Genomic DNA, 25,044 nt, shown 5'->3' with positions numbered 1-25,044 from the left:
GATTAGACTGCAGAACTGAGCAGAATCCTTTTGAATCCCAGAAGTTGTGGAATTCTCTCTCAAATCTTAGCAGAAACTCCCTTCAGATAAACAGAGTAGTTAGTGAGCACTGAAAGCCTGAAGATAGAGCTGGGGAGGGGGTACTTTCCAGATTTCTCTCCCATTAAAGTTACCAGGCCACTCGAAGGCCTCGTGAAAACTGCTGCTCTGATATTCTGTTTAACTGAGACAAGCTGTTGGTGAGTCTGCTGAAGCTGACCACATATCAGAAACTTAGCAGACCTGAAGTGCATCTTCCAAGGGTAAGGCTCAGCTCAACACAAGTTGAAACATGTCTTTACAGGGGACCCCGCAGCCTAAGAATCCAGCCTGAGTGGCCTAACTTGAAGATCCAAACCAACTGATAGTTCAACACCTCACATTCTGAAGAGATCACTGCCTACAAAGACCTCAACCCCAGCAGCCAAGATCCTCAAATATCTCACACCTACTTAAATCCCCATTATTTTGATCCTATCCCTTTCCCCTTGTGTGTCTGTCTTGTGTGCATGTGGGTGGAGGGTGGGGCAGTGTTTGGGGAATAGTTAGACTAGTAGACCACTGTTCCATTATATGTTCATCTTTTACTCTTGTTATAAATAAACATTTTTTTGAAATGTTTTACTTACAAATCTGGTGCATATTTATCATTGGAACAGTCAAGCGTCAAAGAAGTCAGGAAAATACACAAATTGGTTAATTCACTTATTTCGGGACCCCGGGTTTGGCGGCTGGAATTGACTGCGCACTCGCCCAAGGTGTCATAACAGTACATGTGCATTTATTTGCTATTATCTTGCATTAGGACCCAGAATAGAAACAGTAGCACAGGTTACCAAACGCCAAAGAGCTGATGGTTTGATAAACTAATGGACAGTGACAGAATTTAGACTTTCATTGCAATTCAGATCAGAATCCTAGCAAATCCAACAAAATAAATTTCAACAAATAAAGAAAGGTCTAAAAGCTTTAGCATGAATGTTAGGCTCCCAGCCATGCAACCCAAATTATAATTCCCGTCACAAATATCACTCAAATATTTCTAATGTGAAAATATCATTGTTTCTCGGAAGGAAGAAAAAAGTTCCTCTGACCATTTGCAGTCATTTAACCACAGCTCTTGGTGGATGGGTCAAAAAGTCATAGTGATGCGCATAAAGGAATCGTTGAATAGAATAATCCTGCCATCTTGACCAAGTGAATGGAGGAAACACTTACCAGTGGGAATGTTCTTCCAAAGTCTTGACTGGTTCGTGAACATTTCTGGTGTCCCAAAACTTCACTTTACAGTCATCTCCACAGCTCGCTAAGTAATATTGCTTGTTGGGATTGAAGTCAAGGTCTCGTACCAACTGGCCATGAGCATTTTCCATACAGTAAACTTGACTGCAAGAAAAGAAAGTGGGTAAAGTAGTTGACTTCTGACACAGCAATTTGTCATGCTTCGTGAATTCATGGAAAATGCTTATTATCTATGAAATGGATAAACGACATTCTATACAGCATTCTAAAAGAGCCAAAGGCATACTTGAGATCTGGTATATTCTAAACCCTTTATCACAATTATATTTATGAGAAACCAAGTTAAGTGAAGCCCCAATAAGGAATTGGTTTATAATCATCTACAGTAGGGATTCTGCTGACACTCCGGATGTCTGATAGTCTGTCACGATGCTATGGAGGACTTTTCTCACCAAGACACATTTTTCGATCTACCTTAGTGCCCTGAAGAAATACAGAGATATGGGGCGGAATTCTCCGCCACCCGAGATTCGGCGGGGGCGGGAATCGCGCCGCGCCGGTCGGCGGGCCCCCTGCAGTGATTCTCCGGCCCGTGATGGACTGAAGTCCCGCCGCTGACAAGCCTCTCCCGCCGGCGTGGATTAAACCACCTACATTACCGGCGGCGCGGGCGGGTGCCGGGGTCCTGGGGGGTGATCTGACCCCAGGGGGGTGCCCCACGGTGGCCTGGCCCGCGATCGGGGCCCACCGATCGGCGGGCGGGCCTGTGCCATGGGGGCACTCTTTTTCTTCCGCCTTCGCCGTGGTCTTCACCATGGCGAGGCGGAAGAGACCCCCTCACTTGTGCATGCGCCGGGATGACGTCAGCAGCCGCTGACGCTCCGGCGCATGCGCGGACTTACGCCGGCCGGCGAAGTCCTTTCGGCCCTGGCTGGTGTGGCGCCAAAGGCCGTTCACGCCAGCCGGCGGAGCGGGAACCACTCCGGCGCGGGCCTAGCCTCTCAATGTGAGGGCTTGGCCCCTAAAGGTGTGGAGACCTCCGCACCTTTGGGGCGGCCCGACGCCGGAATGGTTCACGCCACTCCAACACGCCGGGACCCCCCGCCCCGCCGGGTAGGGGAGAATCCCAGCCATGATTCCCCATGTACCAGTTTCCACGGAGTATATGAGAGTCTGATTAGGGAATGCTGGTGGGACAGAGTGCAATCACACATGCATGCACACGCACACAAATCATTTGAAAACAAAGCCACTTCTAGTCCTCATAACTACAATTGAAAATGAAAATCAGAATGAAACACAAAATTGAGCTGCTGCGATATAATTTGAAGTTTGCAGCACCTTTAAATGGTACAAGTTCATAAATCATAGATTAAAATATAAAATATAATCCCACAGTTTTGTTTATCATTAATTAGCATACATCATTGTCTTATTCTTCAATCACTAGCTTCTATAATTACTCAAATTTCAATACTTAACACAGCTACATCCATAACTGGACACCGTGGTGTCTTCAATCATCCTTCATGCCAACAAAAACAGAAAATACTGGACAATTTCAGCAGGTCTAACAGCATCTGTGGAGAGAAAAGGAAGCCAACATTTTGAGTCTCTTTGTCAAAGCTGTGATCCAGACTCAAAACGTTATCTCTCTTCTCTCACCAAGTGGTGTCAGACCGGCTGAGATTGTCCAGTATTTTCTTTTTTTGCTTTAGATTCCACCATCTGCAGTAATCTTCATGCTTAATGGGCAGCATGGTAGCACAAGTGGATAGCACTGTGGCTTCACAGCACCAGGATCCCAGGTTCGATTCCCCGCTGGGTCACTGTCTGTGCAGAGTCTGCACGTTCTCCCCGTGTCTGCGTGGGTTTCCTCCGGGTGCTCCGGTTTCGTCCCACAGTCCAAAGGCGTGCAGGTTAGGTGGATTGGCTATGCTAAATTGCCCTTAGTGTCCAAAAGGTTAGGAGGGGTTATTGGGTTATGGGGATAGGGTGGAAGTGAAGGCTTAAGTGGGTCGGTGCAGACTTGATGGGTCGAATGGCCTGTTTCTGCACTATGTTCTATGTTCTTATGTTCTAATGCTAAACTGAAGTGGCACAATAACACACAGGTTGACCACAGTACTGACAAAGGGAATTGCCAGTTTTCTTGTTTCTGCTATTGAAAATTGTTCCATTTTGTAATATTGACAACATGCCCCCAAATTTTCAAGTTTATGTGAGGACAGTACTGTCTGTTTGATCATTTTCATCATGTTTGAAATGTTCCCTCTTGACACAGACCAGCTTTCACATTGCGAATGCAGACACTGAGATGGTCGCTTTTTTATTTTGTGCTTTTCTTTTGGTAGTTTATGCAATACTAATGTTACCGAAATCTTTGAAGATTATCCATTGTACCAATGTAGCATATCACCCCAAAAACAATATAACGGCAGTACAGTTTCATGATTTGATTAACAATATTTTCATAGAAAATAAATGGCACAGCAATGACCTTTGAATCTGTGACAATGAAAACCATTTCCCGTGATATCACGAGTGAAGATCCAAGTGGAAAATTGCAAATATTGATGACGGACATCAAACCAGTTACAACTATCCTTACATAAATCTCTTCAGTAATACGGTGGCGCATCCAGAGATGGACAAGACAATAAACGGGATTGGCTCCAGTCTCTCGCTGGCGTCGGTTCGCGCCCTCTGTCAGCATGAGGATAAAAATGGGTCATTAAGACCCATTTGCATCCTACTAACAGGTTGGGCACTGTATTCTCCGGACCGGCGTGATCCTCCGGTTCTCTGGGCCGGGAATCACGTGGACAAGAATTGGCGAGCATCTTGACAAACGCGGCCATGACCTCGTGGTGGGTCGAGCAGGTAACTCTTTAAGGGAGTTGCCCCCAAAGTTCATCCAAGGGCCATCAAAAACCAATTTATCTCTGTCTTAAAGACACTCAGTGATTATCCCACAAGCTAACAGCTACCTTGATCACATCATTCATTTGACACTATACATTGAATTTTTAGCTCTGAGAAGTGCCAAGTCTACCTCAGATTCTGCAGGAAGGGCAAGGTATGATATTCACACTAACAGGATGCTTCAGTCAAGTAAAAAAATCCTTCTGCCTGTCGCACAATGAGTAGTGTGGTGTATGAATTTCAGTGCGATGCTAGTTATAGAGACCATATATTCCAAAGATTGGCAGATCAAATCATGTAGTATGTCCCTTTCACTGTTTGCAACAGCCAAAGTACAGACCATACTCAACCAGCCCATGCTCACAAAACTCAAAACACAGTGTCCAACATTAGATGTGCTTCTGTGATTATTCAACATTTGCAAAATAGTCCTCAGTGCCCCAAGAATTATGCTGAGAACCAATTAGATTGTCAGTCGTGCTTGCAGTGTGGTGCATGGTTCTGGAAACTATATATACCGTATTAATACACGAGCCATGTTTATTGCAGACGGAAAGAACAGGGGCGGGATTCTACGACCCCCCCGCCGAGTCGGCGAATCATCCATGGCTGGTGTCAATCCCGCCCGCAGTGTCCCAAATTCTCCGTCCCCCGAGATTCGGCAGGGGCTGGAATCGCGCTGCGCCGGTCGGCGGGCACCCCGCGGTGATTCTCCGGCCCGCGATGGGCCGAAGTCCTGCCGCTGACTAGCCTCTCCCGCCGGCGTGGATTAAACCACCTCTCTTACTGGCGGAATTGGCGGCGCGGGTGGGCGCCGGGGTCCTGGGGAGGGGGGGCCGCGGGGTGATCTGACCCCGGGGGGTGCCCCCACGGTGGCCTGGCCCACGATCGGGGGCCCACCGATCGCCGGCGGGCCTGTGCCGTGGGGGCACTCTTTTTCTTCCACATTCGCCATGGTCTTCACCATGGTGGAGGCGGACGGACATCAAACCAGTTACAACTAGTTCCCCGAATCGCCACATTCCGGCGCCTGTTCGGGGAGGCTAGTACGGGAAGTGAACCGTGCTGCTGGCCTGCCCCGGTCTGCTTTAAAAGCCAGCTCTTTAGCCCTGTGCAAAACCAGCCATTCGCTCATTCACTCCTTAAGGCAATGCCATGACCAATCAATCATCCCAATTTAATTTCCAACAATACTTGGCAGTCAACTTGTCAGTCACCATTAACTGGTGCATTATCCATGGCAATGCCTCTACTAACCAGTGTCCATTTGACAACCAATCAGTACTCTCTTCGCGTACAGTATACATTTGTTGATTTCCCATGCAATGTATTCTTCCAAATATCCTGATGAGTGCAAAATGAAAAGATTTGACAAAAAATGTATTTTTTTTAAGCAATACTTGACAGTAGGAATAAATGTTTCATTCTCAGGTTGGCAGGCTGTGAATAGTGGGCCCCAGATATTCCCAATCTGTATCAATGATTTGGATGAGACGACCAAATGGAACATTTCCAAGTTGCTGATGACACAAAACTAGGGGGGACTGTGAATTGTGAGATGGATGTAAAGAGACTTCGCATGGATTTAAACAAGCTAAATGAGTGGGGCAAGAACATGGCAGATGGAATATAATGTGGGAAAATGTGAAGTTATCCAATTTGGTAGGAAAAACAGAAATGCAGAGTATTTCTTAAATGGTAAGAGATTGGGAAGTATTCATGTCCAAAGGGACCTGGTTACCTTGTTCATGAATCACTGTTTTCTAACATGCAGGTGCAGCAAGCCATTGGAAAGGCTAATTGTGTGTTTGCCTTTATTGTAAGACACTTTTGAATACATGAGCAAAGAGGTTTTACTGCAATTATATAGCAACTTGGTGAGACTTGGTACTCTCTGCAGTTTTGATCTCCTTACCAAGGAAGGATATACTCGCCATAGGAGTGCCAACAAAGGTTCACCAGGCTGATCTCTGGGGTGACAGGATTGTCCTACAAGGTGAGATTGAGAAAACTGGGCCCCTGGAAGAATGAGAGGTAATCTCACTGAAACAAACAAAATTCTTACAGAGCTTGACAAGGTAGATGCAAGAAGAATGTTTCCCCTATCTGGGAGGGATACCTAGAACCAGGGACATAATCTCAGCATAAAAACTATGCTATTTAGGATTTAGATGAGGAGGGATTTCTTCAGTCAGAGGGTAAAGAATCTTTGCAACCCTCTGTCCCAGTAGGCTGCCGAGGCGCAGCAATTAAGTATGTTCAAAACGGAGATTAATAGTTTTCTAGATATTAAAGATATCAAGGGATATGGGGATAGTGCAGGAAAATGGCAATATGATGGTTGAATGATGGCGGCTCAAAGGCCCAAATGGCCTACTCCTATTTCCTAAGTTTCTCTCAGACAGAGGAAAATTAGAAATTGAGGAAAGGGAACTTTTCTTTGCTACTTTGTACAGCAGGTTTTCTGCCAATGAATGGAAAATTCATATGATCACAATGGGCTTGAATCCTGAACATTTTGTTGCTGTGCATTCAAGCTCTAAATCGCAGTATTAGGTAGACATGTATTGCACTGAAACTTGCAGGGTTGTAAGTTTGATTTATTTCTTCAAGACTCCACTGATAGTGGAGTTCAATCCCAAATCATCTTCCTTTCACAAGAACAGTAACCGAACTAAGGCAGCCTTCACCCAGTTGAAATGATGAATGTGTATGTGCTGAAAGGATAAAACAGCTTCTTTGCACAGAACCGTCTCCATTGACGACATGTGTATAATACTTCTTTTTCACCAGAGACCAAGAGAGTTTGATTTTTCGTGGTGTACTTCAAGCTCTAGGTTATGCAGTTTATACTTTAAAATAAATACTAAGAACTGTTTAGCACTGGTATCGCCAACCAACAGAAGTGCCTTTAATTTTCTACAATTGCAACTGGAAAATTTAAGAGATTTAAGTAGCTCTTGGGAGAGACCACAATCTTTTTGAAACCATATTTGAGTCACAATTTTCCTGGTACAATATTCCTTGTAAATTTTCAAAGTAAAAAAAAGTAAGTTTCGATTATATGAAATTAATGCAATCCTTTAAATTATCTTTTTTTTTAAATTAATTTACAGGATGTGGTAGACATGTATTGCTCTGGTTAGGCCAGCATTTATTGCCCATCCCTAGTTGCCCTTCAAAAAGTGGTGGTGAGTTGCTTTCTTAAACCGCTGCAGTCCGAGGTGTAGGTACACCCACTGTGCTGTTAGAGAGGGAGATCCAGGACTTTGGCCCAGTGAAAGTGAAGGAACTGGAATATATTTCCAAGTCAGGGCAGTGAGTGATTTGGAGGAGAACCTCCAGGTGGTGGGGTTCCCAGATATCTGCTGTTCTTGTCCTACTAGATGGTAGTGGTCTACTCAGCTGTAAAGGATTTTTGAACAGTTTTACCTTGGATACAACATGTGCAACATTGTTTTTTCCCACATAGGAATCACCCACTAAATAATTTATAATTTAGGGGCTGGTTTAGCACAGTGAGCTAAACAGCTGGCTTGTAATGCAGTTCAATTCCCGTACCGGCCTTCCCGAACAGGCACCGGAATGTGGCGACTAGGGGCTTTTCACAATGACTTCATTGAAGCATACTTGTGACAATAAGCGATTATTATTATTAATCCATCAAGAGTAGAAGTGACAACCTGCTAATCTTTAAAAGAAAATGTCATGTAGAATTTATCAGAGACAGCAAAAGAACACAATAAATTTTTCTCTTCCAGAGCTTGCCCTTCCAAGCTCCAGGGCAACGTATCAAGGTGTTACCCCAAGGATGCACTGGGAAACTCCCTCTCCCCACCCAGAGATTCCCAAATAAGGATTGTATGGCAATTGCCTGGGAAGTTCAAACTTCCTTCGGGCAATAGCTCTGTACTGGTAATCAATCGAAAATAATTCACAACCATTAGATGGTGCCGACTGTCTTATAGCAATAGTTACCCAGAAAAAGTTAACCAGATGAAAACCACTTCTCGCTTCTGACATCTGTTGTACACTATCCCACCTGACGTCCCCCCACAGAACCCTTGATAAACCCACACAAAACCTCCACTGAACCTCACCCCCTGCCCCCCCTTCCCTGCAGCCCCCAACCTCACCCCTTCCCCTGTGACCTCGCAACTGTCCCCCTAGCCCATGGACCGCCCAACCACACCCCAATCCCAAGACTGCCCCACCCAACCACACTCTAGTCGTCTCCCTGATGCTAGGGTCAGGGACGTCATTGAACGACTGCAGGATATACTGAAGGGGGGGAGCAAACAGACAGGTATCATGGTACATATTGGTACCGATGATATAAGCAGAAAAAGGAATGAGGTCTCAGAAGCAGAATGTAGGGAGCTAGGGAGAAAAAACAGGACCCAGAGGTAGTCCAGAGATTACATCCGGTGCCACATATTAGTGATAACAGAATTAGGAGATTAGTCCAGACAAATGCATGGCCGGAGAGATGATGCAGGAGGGGGGACTTTAGATTTCTGCAACATTGGGACCGTTTTGGGAGACAAAGGGACCTGTAAAAGGCAGACGGGTTGCACCTGAACTGAAATAGGACCAGCGCCCTTGCAGGGAGATTTATGAGTGCTGTTGGGAGGGTTGAAACTAACTTGGCTGGGGCGGTAGGATCCTGAGAGAAGGTTCAGCAGGGAGAGATGCATAACCAAAATTAGAAAAGACACCAAGCGAGTCAGGAAGGCATAGAAGTTCTTGACAAGTTAAGTCACAAGGGAGTTTGGCAAGATTGGATGGTATTTATTTTAATACAAGGCAAATGAGCCAAGGGCACAATTTTAAAAATAGGGATACGATGCCTTTGCTGTCACTGAGACATCGTTGAGAGAGGGGAGGATTGGCAGCTAATATTGCAGGATGCAAGATCTTCAGGTGAGACAGGGAAGAAGATAAAAGAGGAAGGGGTATCACAATTTTGATCTGAGAATAAATTACAGCAGTAAGGAGGGGCAACATCTTAGAAGGCTCTTCAAATTAAGCCTAATGGGCCTGAAATCAAAGTCCTAAACTGGGGAAAGACCGATTTTAATAAGGTTAAATATGAGTTGGCCAGAGTGAACTGGAAGCAGACACTTTTAGATAAATCTGTGACAGAACAGTAGGATGCATTCAAGAAGGAAATAGGGGACTTCCAGTTGCGGCTATGCGGAGCTAAGCCACACATTCGGCAGCTCCTGCTATTTAGGGACTTTTGGGCCGTTTCGAGGGCCCCAAACGGAGCTGTTTCTACGCATCCCGGTGGGGGAAGGTGCCTGGAAGAACTTGCCCCACACTATATGGTGCTCACCTGGAGTGGGAAGAAGAAAAAGGCTGCAGTAACTCCCCCAAAAAAACGGGGGAAGAAAAACAAAATGGCGGCCGGCACTCCTGCTATTTAGGGACTTTTGGGCCGTTTTGAGGGCCCCAAACGGCGCTGTTTCTACACATCCTAGTGGGGGAAGGTGCCTGGAAGAACTTGCCCCACATTATCTGGTGAAAAAGGCTGCAGTAACGCCCCCCAAAAAACGGGTGAAAAAAAACAAAATGGCGGCCGGCGCTCCCGCTATTTAAGGGCTTTTGGGACGTTTTGAGGGCCCCAAACAGTGCTGTTGCTACATATCCCGGTGGGGGAAGGTGCCTGGAAGAACTTGCCCCACACTATATGGTGAAAAAGGCTGCAGAAACGCCCCAAAAAAAACGTGGGAAGAAAAACAAAATGGCGGCCGGCGCAACACCCGAGGACTGGTGGAAGTGGGCGCAGGAGCAACAGGCCTCGCTCCTACGTTGTTTTGCTGAGCTGAAGGCTGAGCTGCTGGACTCCATGAATGCAACTGCGACCAAGCTGCTTGGGACCCAGGCGGCACAGGAGGAGTCTATTCGGGAGTTGCAGCGGCAGGCCGTTGAAAGAGAGGAGGAGGCCGTGGTCCTCGTTGGGAAAGTGGAGTTGCACGAGGCACTTCATAAAAAGTGGCAGGACCGCTTGGAGGAGCTGGACGTTCGCACAAGGCGAAAGAATCTGAGGATCCTGGGCCTGGCGGAGGGGCTGGAGGGGTCGGATCTCCCGGCGTATGTGACCACGTTGTTGAGCTCGTTGATGGGAGCAGGGTCCTTCCATTTGCCCCTGGAGCTTGAGGGAGCGCACAGAGTGATGGCCAGGAGGCCCAAGGCAGATGAGCCCCCGAGGGCGGTGCTGGTGCGGTTCCACCGATTCAGTGACCGGGAGTGTGTGCTGCGCTGGGCCAAGAAAGAGAGGAGCAGTAAATGGGAGAATTCGGCAGTGAGGATCTACCAGGACTGGAGTGCGGAAGTGGCTAAGCGGCGGGCCAGGTTCAACCGGACGAAGGCGGTGCTTCATGCTAAGCAGGTCAGGTTTGGAATGCTGCAGCCTGCGCGCCTGTGGGTGACATACAAGGACCGGCACCACTACTTCGAGTTCCCGGAGGAGGCGTGGGCCTTTGTACAGGCGGAGAAGCTGGACTTGAACTAGGGCCTGGGAACATACTTTGGCCGGCGTTGTTTCCGCTGTGGCTGTTTTGTTCCAACTGTTTCAACTTTTTCAACTTCGAAATGTGTGTTATGTATGCTGGTTTTCTTTTTGCTCTGTTTACGGGTGGGTTTGTCTGTTGGGTATGGTTGTGGGGTAGGTGGGGAGTGTTGGGGGTTTGTGTTCTATATGTTCTCTTCTGTACGGGGCTGGGGATTGAGGGGAAACTGGATTTTGGGGAACTGCGTCAGAAGGATGGGGTATGGCATTGTGAAAGCGCGGGCTTTCCTCTGGTTTCCCGCGCTGCGGGGCAGGGGGGTGGAGCTTGCGATGGGGGAAGGGCCTCTACGGGTCTTTTTTCCCGCGCTGCAATAATGCCAAGGAGGTGTGGCAAGAGGGTGATGACCCCAAGCCGGGAGGGGATAGGTTTTGGCGGGAGCTGCCGGGGTCAGCAGAAGTCAGCTGACTCACGGAAGTACCATGGAGGGTGCGTCGCGGCTAGGAGGGGTCCTAGCCTGGGGGGGGGAGGGGGGTGGGGGGGGATACCGGGTTGCTGCTGGAACGACTAGGAAGGAGCCGATGAGGGCCGGGGGGGAAGAGGAGAGGCGCTATCGCCATGGGGAACGGGTCGAGCGGGGTATGCTGGCCTGGGGCGAACATCTGCCAAGCTATGGCTAGTCGGCAGGGGAGGGGGGCGGGTTGCCCTCTGATCCGGCTGATTACCTGGAACGTGAGGGGGCTGAACGGGCCGGTTAAGAGAACCAGGGTGGTCTCCCATCTAAGGGGGTTGAAGGCGGACGTGGCTATGCTCCAGGAGACCCACCTGAAGGTGGCGGACCAGGTCCGTCTGAGGAAGGGGTGGGTGGGGCAGGTTTATCATTCAGGATTGGACGCAAAGAGCCGGGGGGTGGCGATTCTAGTGGGGAAGAGGGTGGCGTTTGAGGCGGCTGAGGTGGTGTCGGACAAGGAGGGCAGATATATCATGGTGAAGGGTAGGCTGCAGGGAGAGAAGGTGGTGCTGGTGAACGTATATGCCCCGAATTGGGATGATGCTGGCTTCATGAGGCGCTTGTTGGGCCGCGTCCCGGACCTGGAGGCAGGGGGCCTGATCATGGGGGGAGATTTTAACACAGTGCTGGATCCCACACTGGACCGGTCCAGTTCAAGGACGGGTAGGAGACCGGCGGCGGCCAAAGTGCTGAGGGGATACATGGACCAGATGGGAGGGGTGGATCCCTGGAGGTTTGGGAGACCGAGAGCGCGGGAGTATTCCTTTTTCTCTCACGTCCATAGGGTTTATTCCCGGATAGACTTTTTTGTCCTGAGCAGGGGGTTGATCCCGAGGGTGCAGGATGCCGAGTATTCGGCCATAGCGATTTCGGACCATGCTCCGCACTGGATTGATCTGGAGATGGGGGAGGCACGGGACCAGCGCCCGCTCTGGCGCCTGGATGTGGGGATGCTGGCGGAGGAGGAGGTGTGTAAGAGGGTTCGGAGAAGCATTGAGGGGTATCTGGTTACCAATGATACGGGGGAGGTCCAGGTGGGGATGGTCTGGGAGGCTCTGAAAGCAGTGATCCGGGGGGAACTGATCTCCATCCGGGCCCACAGGGAAAGGAGGGAGAGGAAGGAGAGGGAGAGACTGGTGGGAGAGCTTCTGGGGGTGGACAGGAGATATGCGGAGGCACCGGAGGAAGGGTTGCTGGGAGAACGGCGCAGGTTGCAGGCCAATTTTGACTTGTTGACCACCAGAAAGGCGGAGACACAGTGGAGGAGGGCGCAGGGTGCGGTATATGAGTATGGAGAGAAGGCGAGCAGGATGTTGGCGCATCAGCTCCGTAGGCGAGATGCGGCTAGGGAAATTGGGGGAGTGAAGGATGGGGGTGGAAATGTAGTGCAGAAGGGGACAGAAGTAAACGGGGTCTTTAGGGACTTTTACGAGGGATTGTACCGGTCGGAACCTCCGAGGGGGAGAGAGGGGATGGAGAGCTTCATGAACAGGCTATGTTTCCCAAGGGTTCAAGAGAGGCTGGTTGAGGGGCTGGGGGCGCCGATAGAGTTGGAGGAGCTAGTCAGGGGGATCGGGCAAATGCAGTCAGGTAAGGCCCCGGGGCCGGACGGGTTCCCGGCAGAATTTTACAAAAAATATGCGGACCTGGTGGGTCCCCTGCTGGTGCGAACTTTCAATGAGGCGTGGGAGGGGGGGGCTTTGCCCCCGACGATGTCGCGGGCACTGATCTCTTTGATCCTAAAACGGGATAAGGACCCCTTGCAGTGCGGATCATATAGGCCTATTTCACTCCTTAACGTAGACGCTAAGTTGCTGGCGAAGATCCTGGCTACCAGGATAGAGGATTGTGTGCCAGAGGTAATTCATGAAGATCAGACAGGGTTTGTCAAGGGGCGGCAGCTCAACACGAATGTGCGGAGACTGCTCAATGTTATCATGATGCCGGCAGTGGAGGGGGAGGCGGAGATAGTGGTGGCGCTGGATGCAGAGAAGGCGTTTGATAGAGTTGAGTGGGGGTACCTATGGGAGGTGCTGGAGAGGTTTGGATTTGGGGAGGGATTCATCAAATGGGTGAGGCTGCTTTACGCGGCGCCGATGGCGAGTGTAGTCACAAATGGAAGGAGATCGGAGTATTTTAGGCTTTATCGTGGGACCAGGCAGGGGTGTCCCCTGTCCCCCCTGCTCTTTGCACTGGCGATTGAACCGCTGGCCATGGCGTTGAGGGAGTCAGGGAAGTGGAGGGGTCTGGTGCGGGGGGGGGAGGAGCACCGGGTATCGCTGTATGCAGACGACCTGCTGTTATATGTGGCGGACCCAGAGGGGGGAATGCCGGGGGTGATGGAACTGTTAGCGGAATTTGGGGGCTTCTCGGGCTATAAGCTGAACTTAGGAAAGAGCGAGGTATTTGTAGTGCACCCGGGAGATCAGGAGGAGGGAATTGGGAGGCTCCCCTTCAGGAGGGCAGTGAAGAGTTTCAGGTACCTGGGGGTGCAGGTGGCCAGGAGTTGGGGGGCTCTTCATAAGCTTAACTTCACCAGACTAGTGGAACAGATGGAGGAGGAATTTAAAAGGTGGGACATGGTGCCGCTATCGCTGGCGGGCAGAGTGCAATCCGTCAAAATGACGGTTCTCCCGAGGTTCTTGTTCCTCTTCCAGTGCTTGCCCATCTTTATCCCTAGGGCCTTTTTTAAAAGGGTGACCAGCAGCATCATGGGATTTGTTTGGGCGCATGGCACCCCGAGGGTGAAGAGGGTCTTCTTGGAGCGGAGTAGGGATGGGGGGGGGCTGGCGTTGCCCAACCTCTCGGGGTATTACTGGGCGGCCAACGTGTCGATGGTGCGTAAGTGGGTGATGGAGGGGGAGGGGGCAGCATGGAAACGGATGGAGAGAGCGTCCTGTGGGGATACAAGCCTGGGGGCCCTGGTAACGGCGCCGTGGCCGCTCCCTCCCACGAGGTATACCACGAGTCCGGTGGTGGCAGCTACCCTCAAGATTTGGGGGCAGTGGAGGCGACATAGGGGAGAAGTGGGGGGCTCGATGGAGGCTCCGTTAAGGGGGAACCATAGGTTTGTCCCGGGGAACATGGATGGGGGATTTCGGGGATGGTATAGAGCGGGCATTAGACAGCTGAAGGACCTGTTTATCGACGGAAGGTTTGCGAGCCTGGGGGAGTTGGAAGAGAAATTTGGGCTCCCGCCGGGAAACATGTTTAGATATCTGCAGGTAAAGGCATTTGCTAGACGGCAGGTGGAGGGATTCCCTGCGCTCCCCGCGAAGGGGGTGAGTGACAGGGTGCTCTCGGGGGTCTGGGTCGGGGAGGGGAAGATATCCGATATCTACAAGCTTATGCAGGAGAAGGAAGAGGCGTCAGTAGAGGAGCTGAAAACGAAGTGGGAGGGGGAACTGGGGGAACAGATCGAAGACGGGACATGGGCTGATGCCCTGGAGAGGGTAAATTCTTCCTCCTCGTGTGCACGGCTTAGCCTCATCCAATTCAAGGTGCTGCATAGGGCCCACATGACTGGGACGAGGATGAATAGGTTCTTTGGGGGTGAAGATAGGTGTGCCAGGTGCTCGGGGAGTCCAGCGAACCATGCCCATATGTTCTGGGCATGCCCGGCATTGGAGGAGTTCTGGAAGGGGGTGGCGAGGACGGTGTCAAGGGTGGTGGGATCCAGGGTCAAGCCAGGATGGGGACTCGCGATCTTTGGGGTTGGGGTAGAGCCGGGAGTGCAGGAGGCGAAAGAGGCCGGTGTGCTGGCCTTTGCGTCCCTAGTAGCCCGGCGAAGGATTTTGCTACAGTGGAAGGACGCGAGGCCCCCAAGCGTGGAGACCTGGATCAATGACATGGCGGGCTTTATTAAGCTTGAGAAGGTTAAATTCGCCCTGAGAGGATCGGTGCAAGGGTTCTTTAAACGGTGGCAACCTTTCCTCGACTTCCTGGCTCAACGATAGGGTACTGGGACAGTAGCAGCAGCAACCCGGGGGGGGGGGGGGGGGGGGTGGGGGGGGGGGGGGGGGGGGGGGGGGGGCGTTGATTATGTTAGCTTATTTTATTTAAATTTGATTTATCTAATTTTAATTTATGGTTAAGTTCTCTTGTTTGGGGGGGGGTGGGGGAATGTGATACATGTGATGTTACGGTATGGGGGGGAATTGTGGGTGTTATGGGGCTGTTAGTTGCATATTACTGCTTTTTGCTATACTTTTTGTTATATTTTCTGCAAAAAATTCCAATAAAAAAATTTAAAAAAAAAAAAAAAGAAGGAAATAGGGAGAGTACAGGGCCAACATGTTCCAATCAAGAAAAAATAGAGGGACCAACAATTCCAGTGAACCCTGGATATCGAGGTATATACAAAATTGGATAAAAAGAAAAAGGGGGACAGAGCGCAAGGGCTCAAAACAGAAGAAGCCCTAGAGGCATATGGAAGGGTAAAAAGATAACTAGGGAAAGAACAGGGCCCATTAAGGACCACAGTGGTAATTAGTGTCTGGAACTGGAGGATGTAGGTAGGATTCTAAATGAATAGTTTGTGACAGTGTTCTGGGATCCACATTATAGGAGGGATGTGATAGCAGTGGAAAGGGTACAAATAGGGGCTTAGCATAGTGGGCTAAACAACTGGCTTGTAATGCAGAACAATGCCAGCAGCGCAGGGTCAATTCCCCTACCGGCCTCCCCGAACAGGCGCCGGAATGTGGCAACTAGGGGCTTTTCACAGTAACTTCATTGAAGCCTACTTGTGACAATAAGCGATTATTATTATTATTATTACAGGAGATTTACCAGGCTTTTGCCTGAGCTGGACAGCTTTAGTTATGAAGAGAGATTGGATCGACTGGGCTTGTTTTTCTTGGAGCAGAGGAGACCGAGGGGGGACATGTTTGAGATGTATAAATTTATGAGGGATAGATAGAATAGGCAGCACGAGACATTTTCTCTTAGTGGAGGGATCAATGACCAGCGGGGCATATTCTTAAGACAAGGGGCCATGGGTTTAGAGGGGATATGCGGGAAAATTTTCATCCAGAGGGTGGGGAGTCTGGAACTCACTGCCTGAAAGGGTGGTGGAGGCAGAGACCCTCATAACATTTAGGAAGTATTTTGGTATGAACTTGCGATGCCAAGACTATGGGCCAAGTGCTGGTAAATGGGATTAAAACAGTTCTGTGGTTGTTTTTGACTGATGCAGATACGATAGGCTGAAGGGCCTTTGCTGTGCAGTACTCCTCTTCTGACTGTATAATCCTGTCTGCCCAGGCACGAAAGGACCAAATTAATTTTGAGTTAAGAAACTATGAGCGGAGTGGGAATCCGACTCTGATTGCCACTCCACAGAAGTTCAGGTCCAAAGTTGAAAATAATAATTTAAAAGTTTGAAATCTCTGAATGAAAAAGGTGAATGCTTCCCATCTGTACATAGGTACAATGTATCAAATTTGGCTGTAGAGCAATATATTAGTTTAGGAATTTCAACTTTTTTGGGTTTGAAAAATGGCAAAAGAAAATTTCACCTTGGACTGATATATAACACAAGTAATTTATACGTTGAATGATAAAATTAATATTACGAAGTACATTTTTCAACCAAACCTTGTTTCTTCTAATCATATTTTTACCCAAGGTGACTATTCCATATCACAGCATATCCTAAGATGCCACACTGAGCTGGCTAAGGCTTAGACCAATATCCTGTTAGCATTTAGATTAGTTACTGAAAGGGAACTTTCATTGCTGGATTGGACTATGATGAAAATGAAGAAATAATGGTTTGCGATGACATCAATGTGCACAGCAGAGATTTAGATGGAAGAGAATTACAAATAACTGAAGACTAATCTGCAGATTTTTGCTAATTCGAAGATGCCTTAATGACTCCAAAATGTATTTAGTGGTCAAAGACAAAGGATATAGCAAAAGGTGACTTAACACTCATGATTAACAGTGTCTTTAAGACAGAGATAGATAGGTTCTTGATTAATAAGAGAATCAGTGGTTACAGGAAGAAGGGATGAGAAACATATCAGCCATGATCAAATGGTGGAGCAGACTCGATGGGCTGAATGACATCCACCTCTTTTCAATAAATTGGCATTTACCTGCATTTTAGCAAGTCACCCGAGAAGCACAAAGAGCGTAAAATTCTAAACTTAATTTAGATAATATTGCTAAATTCTGAAATTCAAAATTCATAGAAATTACAACATAGAAGAAATCCACTTGGCTCTTTAAGCGTGTGTAAGTGCTCATTCTTCAACTGAAGCCATCTAAGCCTGTCTCTCTGCTCTTTCCCGTATCCATTTTTATTTCACCTTCGAATATTTATCCAGTTCCCTCTTAACTGAAACATTTATTATCATTTCATGTACTAACAACCCAGCTTGTGGAAAACAAAATGCAACTTTTCTTTCATTCTCCCAGCATTAATTCTGCATTTATGTCCCCTTCTACTGATTTATCAACTCACGGATTTCGTTCTTACTATTTCTAAATAATTTCATTATTTTGAAAAACCCCATTAGGTTCCATCTAATGTTTTTTGTTATAGTGAAGAAGCCCCGTTTTCTAAAAAACCCTTCACAACTTATTCCTGGCATCATCTTACTCAATCTTTGTTGCACTATTTTCATTACTCTTAATACCTATTCTACAAAGGGGTGAGTAGAAATGCGCACAATTGTCTCAGTGACAGAATCACTGTCTTGCACAAATTGAACATCACCTCCTTGTTTTTGTACTCAGTGATCTCAATATATTATTCCATGAAGTTTTATGATTTTTGCTACAAATGTTTTTCTTGTTTTCAGAACTAAAACTATACATTTGAAAGTTGTAAGAGTAGTCAAGAGGAGAGTTGATGGACTACAATAAATCTAAAACATTACATATCCTGCAATAGAATAACTGAATGAGGGACTTTTCTTTTCATGATATGATGATTATTTCCTTTGAACATGCTTTTTTTGAGCATTTAAAATTGTCAGTGGGCTGTCTGGTTTATACTGAAAATACTATGAATTGTGGAAAGCTGTAGAATTGAGTATGCTTCTAAAACCATAGGGTAAAATTTTATCAGCAGAAATGATGATTGGGCATTTTAAAATCTCAAATTGCATTTCAGGATTAGAAGTATTTAATTTGTGAATTCCACAAATCATGCCAATCTGCAGGATTTTCTGAAATAGGTAACAAGATTTTGTTAAACCAGTCTTCATCACTTTGGCCACTGCTTTATCATAATAATGATGCTATGTACATTTATCATATTGAAGAGTCCTACACAATGAACTTATTTTAAAGTGTGGTGATTGTAGATATCAACAGTAGCCATTCACGCTATGTAAATCCTAACAATAGCCAGGAGATGAACAGCCAATTATTCTGCTTTTTGTCACATTACAAATCTCAAAAGGTGAAGAAAGACCAGTTTAACTTATTAAATCCCAGGATATCATATTCCAAGGTTGGGGCAAGAGATGAAATGGGTTGGTTTTTAACAGGGCCTTGTTCCTCATTTGAGTACTTATAATACAGGTTCTTCTCGATACTTACAGCTGCTGTGAATCTCATAAGAAATCTTTTTTTCTAGGGGCAGCACGATGGCGTAGTGGATAGCATGGCTGCCTCACGGCGCCGAGGTCCAGGTTCAATCCATGCTCTGGGTCACTGTCCGTATCGAGTTTGCACATTCTCCTGTGTTTGCGTGGGTTTCGCCCCCACACTACAAAGATGTACAGGGTAGGTGGATTGGCCACGCTAAATTTCCCCGTAATTGGAAAAAAGGAATTGGGTACTTTAAATTTGTTTTAAAAAACTAAATCTTTTTTTCTGCCAAGCACTGTAGACGTCTTTCCACATGCTACCAAACGAGCCCAAATTTTTTTAAATCTTGGGATTGAACCATTGGATCTTGATGCCTCTTCCTCGTGTTAGTGTACCAAAATATATATTATTTTTAAAAGATTTGGCTGAGGGATGCAATTGATCTGATTATCAAAGTTATCTTTGAACTTAATTTTTAAGTTAGGGTTATTTCAAGAAGCAGCTTCATTTTGTTGAAGAGAGATGGTGTGTGTGTGTGTATGTGGTGGTGGGGGGGGGGGGGGGGGGGGGGGGGGGGGGAGGAGAGAGGAGAAGAGAGAGTCCCTGGGTAGATTTCAATGGAATGAGCTATGAGGCTTCACCTCCTTCATTTGTCTTAGCTCCTGCTGCTGATTCACTTGTTACTCAGGCGAGATTACTGCTGAGGCCTTTTGCCATTAAGCCAGGATAGATCACAATGGTGAACATCAAATGTATCAACTGCCAATTAAACTAAAGTATTTATAAGCCTCAAGTATTTTGCAGTAGATATCTGAAAGAAATTGTGAAAATTAGTGAATGCACAGTAAAATAGAGAATAGTTTATTTTCCAAGAACAGGGCTACTGTATAACATGAAACAGAATGCATTAGTGTGATAGTATATTTTAACCACTGTTGGAAGTGATTGTTACCCGAAGTAGTTGAATGTAAAAAAAGTCTATGTGGAAAATGAAATGAATTAACTGAAATATTATTATACTTAGAAAAATGTCTTCATATATTTTTAGATCTTTATGAATTAAATAAATTATCAAATATAAAACAGATTCAATTGTGTACTGAAAGGTATTAAATATAATTTACAGGCATGGTTGTATAATTTGCCTACAGAATATATTAATGTAATTATTTTATTATCTAATTCATGCTAGCAGTGACTATTTTTCCACCTGAATTGAAGGGTTCTAATGGTTTTCAATATTCTAGAAGTATGGTGAATGAGGCCCTGCCATACTTACTTCAGGGGTTTCCGGGGAAATGATTCCTTCTATGCCTTGGACATGCCTCAGTAGATCAGACCCCAGCTGAGATTTGCATAAACCCCTTTAAAAGCAAAACCTTTCATTTATGTAACATTTATACGAACTGACAGAGAGATTCCAACTAGATAAGAGCAACAAACTCAGATACCTGCAGCTTAAAAACCTCCTACGGAAGGAGACAAGGACGTACACACGACCATCGCGATGGACCCTACTAAAAGAACTACTAGATGCAGACATTTTAGATAGTGGGAACTGTGGTGACATGTACGAACGACTGATAGAGAGCGCCAACACCGTACTGGACACGATGAGGAGGAAATGGGAGGAAGACTTGAGGTTCGAAATGGGGTGGGGACTCTGGAGCGAAGCACTACGTAGGGTCAACTTCACCTCCACGTGTGCAAACCTCAACCGTACGCAACTAAAAGTGGTACATAGAGTCGACTTAACAAGAACCCAAATGAGTAGGTTCTTCCCGGAGACAGATGTGAACGGTGCCAAGGAGGCCCGGCCAAACACGCCGACATGTTCTGGCTTTGCCCCAAACTTGCTGGGTACTGGACAGCCTTCTTCGAGGCAATGTTCGAAGTGGTGGGGATGAGGGTGGAGCCATGCCCAAAAGTGGCGGTCTTCCTGGTATCAGATAAGCCAGAACTCTTCATCGGGAGGACGCCCTTGCCATTCCCTCCCTGATCGCCCGCCATAGAATCCTGCTCGGCTGGCGGTCAGCATCACCACTGAAAGATGTTCGACCTGTCAGAATTTCTTCAAATAGAGAAAATCAAATTCGCCACCCAAGGGTTGGAAGATGGCTTCCTCAAAACATGGGAGCCATTCACCCAACTGTTCCGAGACCTGTTTGTGGCCAACAAACAAACAAACAAATAAACAAGTATCCAAGAGCTAAGGGAAAGTAGCCAGGACATGATCGAAGAGAGGAGCGGGAAGGAGGACGAGGGGAGGGTGGGGGCAGAAGAACAACAGAGGTGATCCAGAAGGGAGGAAAGAGGAGGGAACAAAAATTGGGGGGGGAGAAGGTGCAGGAAACGACAAAGACCACAACAAGCACATCAAGACGAAAGAGAGAAAGGAAGAACAGGAAGAAGAAACGACAGATGGCAGAAGCTGAGGCAAATGGGCAAAAACAACAAAGAAAAACAACCAAGTGACATCATGGGCACCCAGGTGCCCCCTCCACCTGGTTTTGTTTTGCTTGATTTGTATAAAAAAATGTCTCCATTTGCTCCACCGCAACCCCCCAGAACCCTGCGACAAAGAGTTAATCAAATATAGTCATGAATAGTCTCTACCACACCTTGAAGCCCTCCTCCGACCCCCTTAGGGCAATCTTGATTTTCTCCCAACCACGCTGTGGCCCCAGTGGTGTTGCCGACCTCCAATCAGAGAGGTGGAGGCATCGACACTGACCCCTTCCCTTCCAACAGCTCCGGCACTTCCAACACCCAGAGATCACCACCATCCTTGATAGGTTCCGAATAACTGCCTCACAAAAGTTCTCCAACTCCACGCACCCCCAGAACATATGGGCATGGTCCGCCTGATACCTCCCACACTTTCTGCATCAGTCCACAACCTCTGGGAAAAATCCACTCATCTAAGCGCGAGTCACGTGGACCCTATGCACCACCTTAAATTGTATAATACTCATCCTTTTGCAAGGAGAGGGTCAGTTCACTTGGCACATTACTTTGCACCAAAGTCCCCATCATATCTCCCTCCCGAACTCCTCCTCCCACTTCCGCTTGAACCTTTTCACTAAAGTTGTGTGCTGCTCCCTAACCACGCATAAAAATCTCCAATCCTACCAGTCCCCTTCATCCGGGAGCAACATTTTACCCAAAAGCGTATATTCCGGTACCCAAGGGAATTAGTGCTGCTTTTTGCGCGGAAAGCCCTGCATCCGCCAGTACCTGAACTCTGTCCCCGATAGCTCGAACCTCTCCCACAGTTCCTGTAGCCCAGCAAACCTGCCGTCCATAATCATATATCTGACCCATACTCGCCCTTCCTCCCACCATCTCCTGTATATTCCATCCATGCCCCACCCCAGCGCAAAAACCTAAGATTTCCAGAGTGGAGACATCACCGACCATCGACATGTGCCCCACTTTAAAGTGCCTCCTCAACTTGTTCCAAATTTTTATGGATGACTCCACCGCAGGGTTACTCGTGTAACTCTTCAGGGCGAATGGCAACGAGGCCGTCACAAGGGCACTTAGGCTCGTGCCCTTACTTGACTCCTCCTCTAACCTGACCAAATCTGCCCCCTACCATCCCACCATCGTCTCACCTTTTCCACATTCTCTGTTCAATGCGAATAACTCGTAGTTCTCCAATCTCCACCGCTTCACTGAACATACCCAGAATAGTGGAAAGCCGTTGCAAACTGTTTATACAATTCCCTCCCCCCATTCCTCCAAATCAGCTAGTGGGAGTCCAAGTCTGGAATCGCTCCTAAAAGCCTCTTCACGAACACGGCATGATCCCAATTTGGCGCACATACATTCACCTATGCCACTGGAGTCCCCACTAGCACTCCACTCACTATCACAAACCTCCCCCCACCCTTCCCAGGTCCCGCACCTCCCTCACCCTCGGAAACACAAAACAGGGTTGCCATATTCGACAATATGGCGACCCCCATTAACTTCGAGTCGAACCGAGAGTGGAACACTTTCACCCGGAGATGCATGTCCTCATGTCCTGCAGGAAACTCATCTCTGCTGTCAAACCTTTCAAGTGCGCGAACACCCTTGACCGGATAATTGGCCCTTTTAGCCCTTGGACATTCTATGTCACATCTCTCACCAGAGGCTTGCGTCTCCCCTCCCCTTTAGAGTCTGCCTTCATCAACCTTGGGCTCCGCCCCCCCCAATCCTGTCTGAATCGGCCCCACCCAAGATGGCCCTCCGCCCCATGTCCAAACTCATCCTACATATCAGACACGTCGCCTCCCCTCTCCCTTCTCCCACACTTCCCTGGTTAACCACCATAGTCCACCCCTCACTTCACTTCCATTCACTAGCATTTCTTGCTAGCGAGGCAACTCTCACCTGAAGGCCCTAACCAAAAGACCCAGCTTGACCACCCCCCTCTACCCATCCCTCCTCTTTCCTTCACCCCCCCGTTACTTATCTCCACCCCACCTCCCCAGCCCTTCCCACACCCAACCCAATGCAAGAATCATCACCTCAAAATGGCACCATGCAGAACATTCTCGAGTCGCCCCGCAGTCCCACTCTGACTTACTACAACACCTCACGCACTGTACAGAGCATAACAAAAAAAAGAGGGAAAACAATTAACATTATAGCCCCACCACCAAAAAGTTCCCCCCTCCGAAGAGCAACAATTTAATTTCAATACAAAAATTCAGGGTGCAATTCTCTCTTCTTTCCCCCCCCCCCCCCCCCACCACGCCGGGTGGGAGAATCACGGGGGCTCCGGGTGAGTCCCGCCACGCCGCCCCGGCACCCGCATACAATTCTCCCACCCCCCCCAAAACGGCACGCCGAGACTTACGGCAGGCAGGTCGGAGAATCGCCGCTCGCCATTTGGAACGGGCGAGCGGAGATTCTCTGGCCTGCATGGGTCGAACGGCCTGCCCAATACGACGTGTTCACGCCGGCGCCAACTATACCTGGTCATTGCCAGCGTGAACAGCACGCGAACGCTGCGGTGGCGGCCTGTGGGGACACATTCCTTTCCTCTGCCGCCCCGCAAGATCACTCCTCCATTTCTTGCGGAGCGCCCGCGGGGAGGATGGCAACAGCGCATGCGCTGGTTGGCGCCGGCCAACCTGCACATGCGTGGGTGACGTCATTTACGTGGCACCGCTTTTACGCGGCGCCAAGGCCCAGCGCGCGTAAATGACGCGGCGCCGCTCCTAGTCCCCCAGGGGTGGGGGAATAGGGGGTGAGGAGCGGCCTCCGACACCGGAGTGAAACACCCCGGTTTTCACTCCGGCGTCAGCACTTAGTCTCCCGTTGGGAGAATCCCGCCCACAACCTTTCCCAATCGGCAAACAAAAGCATGTGGCAAAATTTAACAGAGGCAGAACTTCCACCCAAACTCTTCTTTCGGCCCTCCCCCAGCTTATGTTCCATAATAAAGTCAATCACCTCTGCCTGCATCCCAAAGTAATATTTGAAAATGAAAATCGCTTATTGTCGCGAGTAGGCTTCAATGAAGTTACTGTGAAAAGCCCCTAGTCGCCACATTCCGGCGCCTGTCCAGGGAGGCTGGTACGGGAATCGAACCGTGCTGCTGGCCTTCTTGGTCTGCTTTAAAAGCCAGCGATTTAGCCCAGTGAGCTAAACCAGCCCCTCAAACCAGCCCCTATGGCCCTCGAAAGCTATTCCACAAAACCACAAACTGAATTTGGCACTGGTACAATGCTTGTTGAACCCCGCCCATCTCTTTGCCAACTCAGCACCAACGTCCTGATAAATAGGAACAGCTTCTTCCCCACAGTTACTAGACTCCCCAACCACCCTGCCTCAAACTGATCTGTTCCCTGTAAGACACTATTTACGACACTCTATGTTGCTCTTGCTCATGTCGTATTTGCTTTGTTTAGCCCTTGTTCTGCACTGTAACCAATTACGTACTTGTCGATGCATTTTGGCGATTTTTTTTTAAGGTACTGTGTAGGTTCCCTTGGCCGCAGAAAAACACTTTTCACTGTACTTCGGTACATGTGATAATAAATCAATCAATCAAATCCGGATTCACTTTCCTTCCCAATCGCAATCCCGCTCTCTTTTCCTTGTCCTGGAACTTTTGCATACACATAATCATTGCCCGTGGCGACTCTCCCGCTCTTGGCTTCTGTCTCAGGGACCTATGGGCCCTCTGGACCACCTCTGGAGCTTTGTCCGGCACCTTCGTGTCCACCAACTTTGCCAGCATTCTCGCGACCTTGCCCGTTGCATTTGTTC

General features: G+C 48.1%; 1 protein-coding gene across 5 annotated transcripts in view; it reads right to left on the bottom strand.

Annotated features, from left to right (window-relative positions):
• The window catches only part of eipr1 (EARP complex and GARP complex interacting protein 1), a 112,314-nt gene that overhangs the window by 23,937 nt on the left and 63,333 nt on the right, over positions 1-25,044 (bottom strand). For all 5 annotated transcript variants that reach the window (XM_038800331.1, XM_038800334.1, XM_038800335.1 and 2 more), the window contains one exon: positions 1,258-1,425. In XM_038800331.1, the coding sequence (XP_038656259.1) occupies positions 1,258-1,425 (168 nt within the window). The remainder of the gene's footprint in view (positions 1-1,257; positions 1,426-25,044) is intronic.

Source organism: Scyliorhinus canicula, chromosome 6 (genome assembly GCF_902713615.1).
Source record: "Scyliorhinus canicula chromosome 6, sScyCan1.1, whole genome shotgun sequence".
NCBI classification, from domain to species: domain Eukaryota; kingdom Metazoa; phylum Chordata; class Chondrichthyes; order Carcharhiniformes; family Scyliorhinidae; genus Scyliorhinus; species Scyliorhinus canicula.
This window is presented reverse-complemented; position numbering and strand designations above follow the sequence as displayed.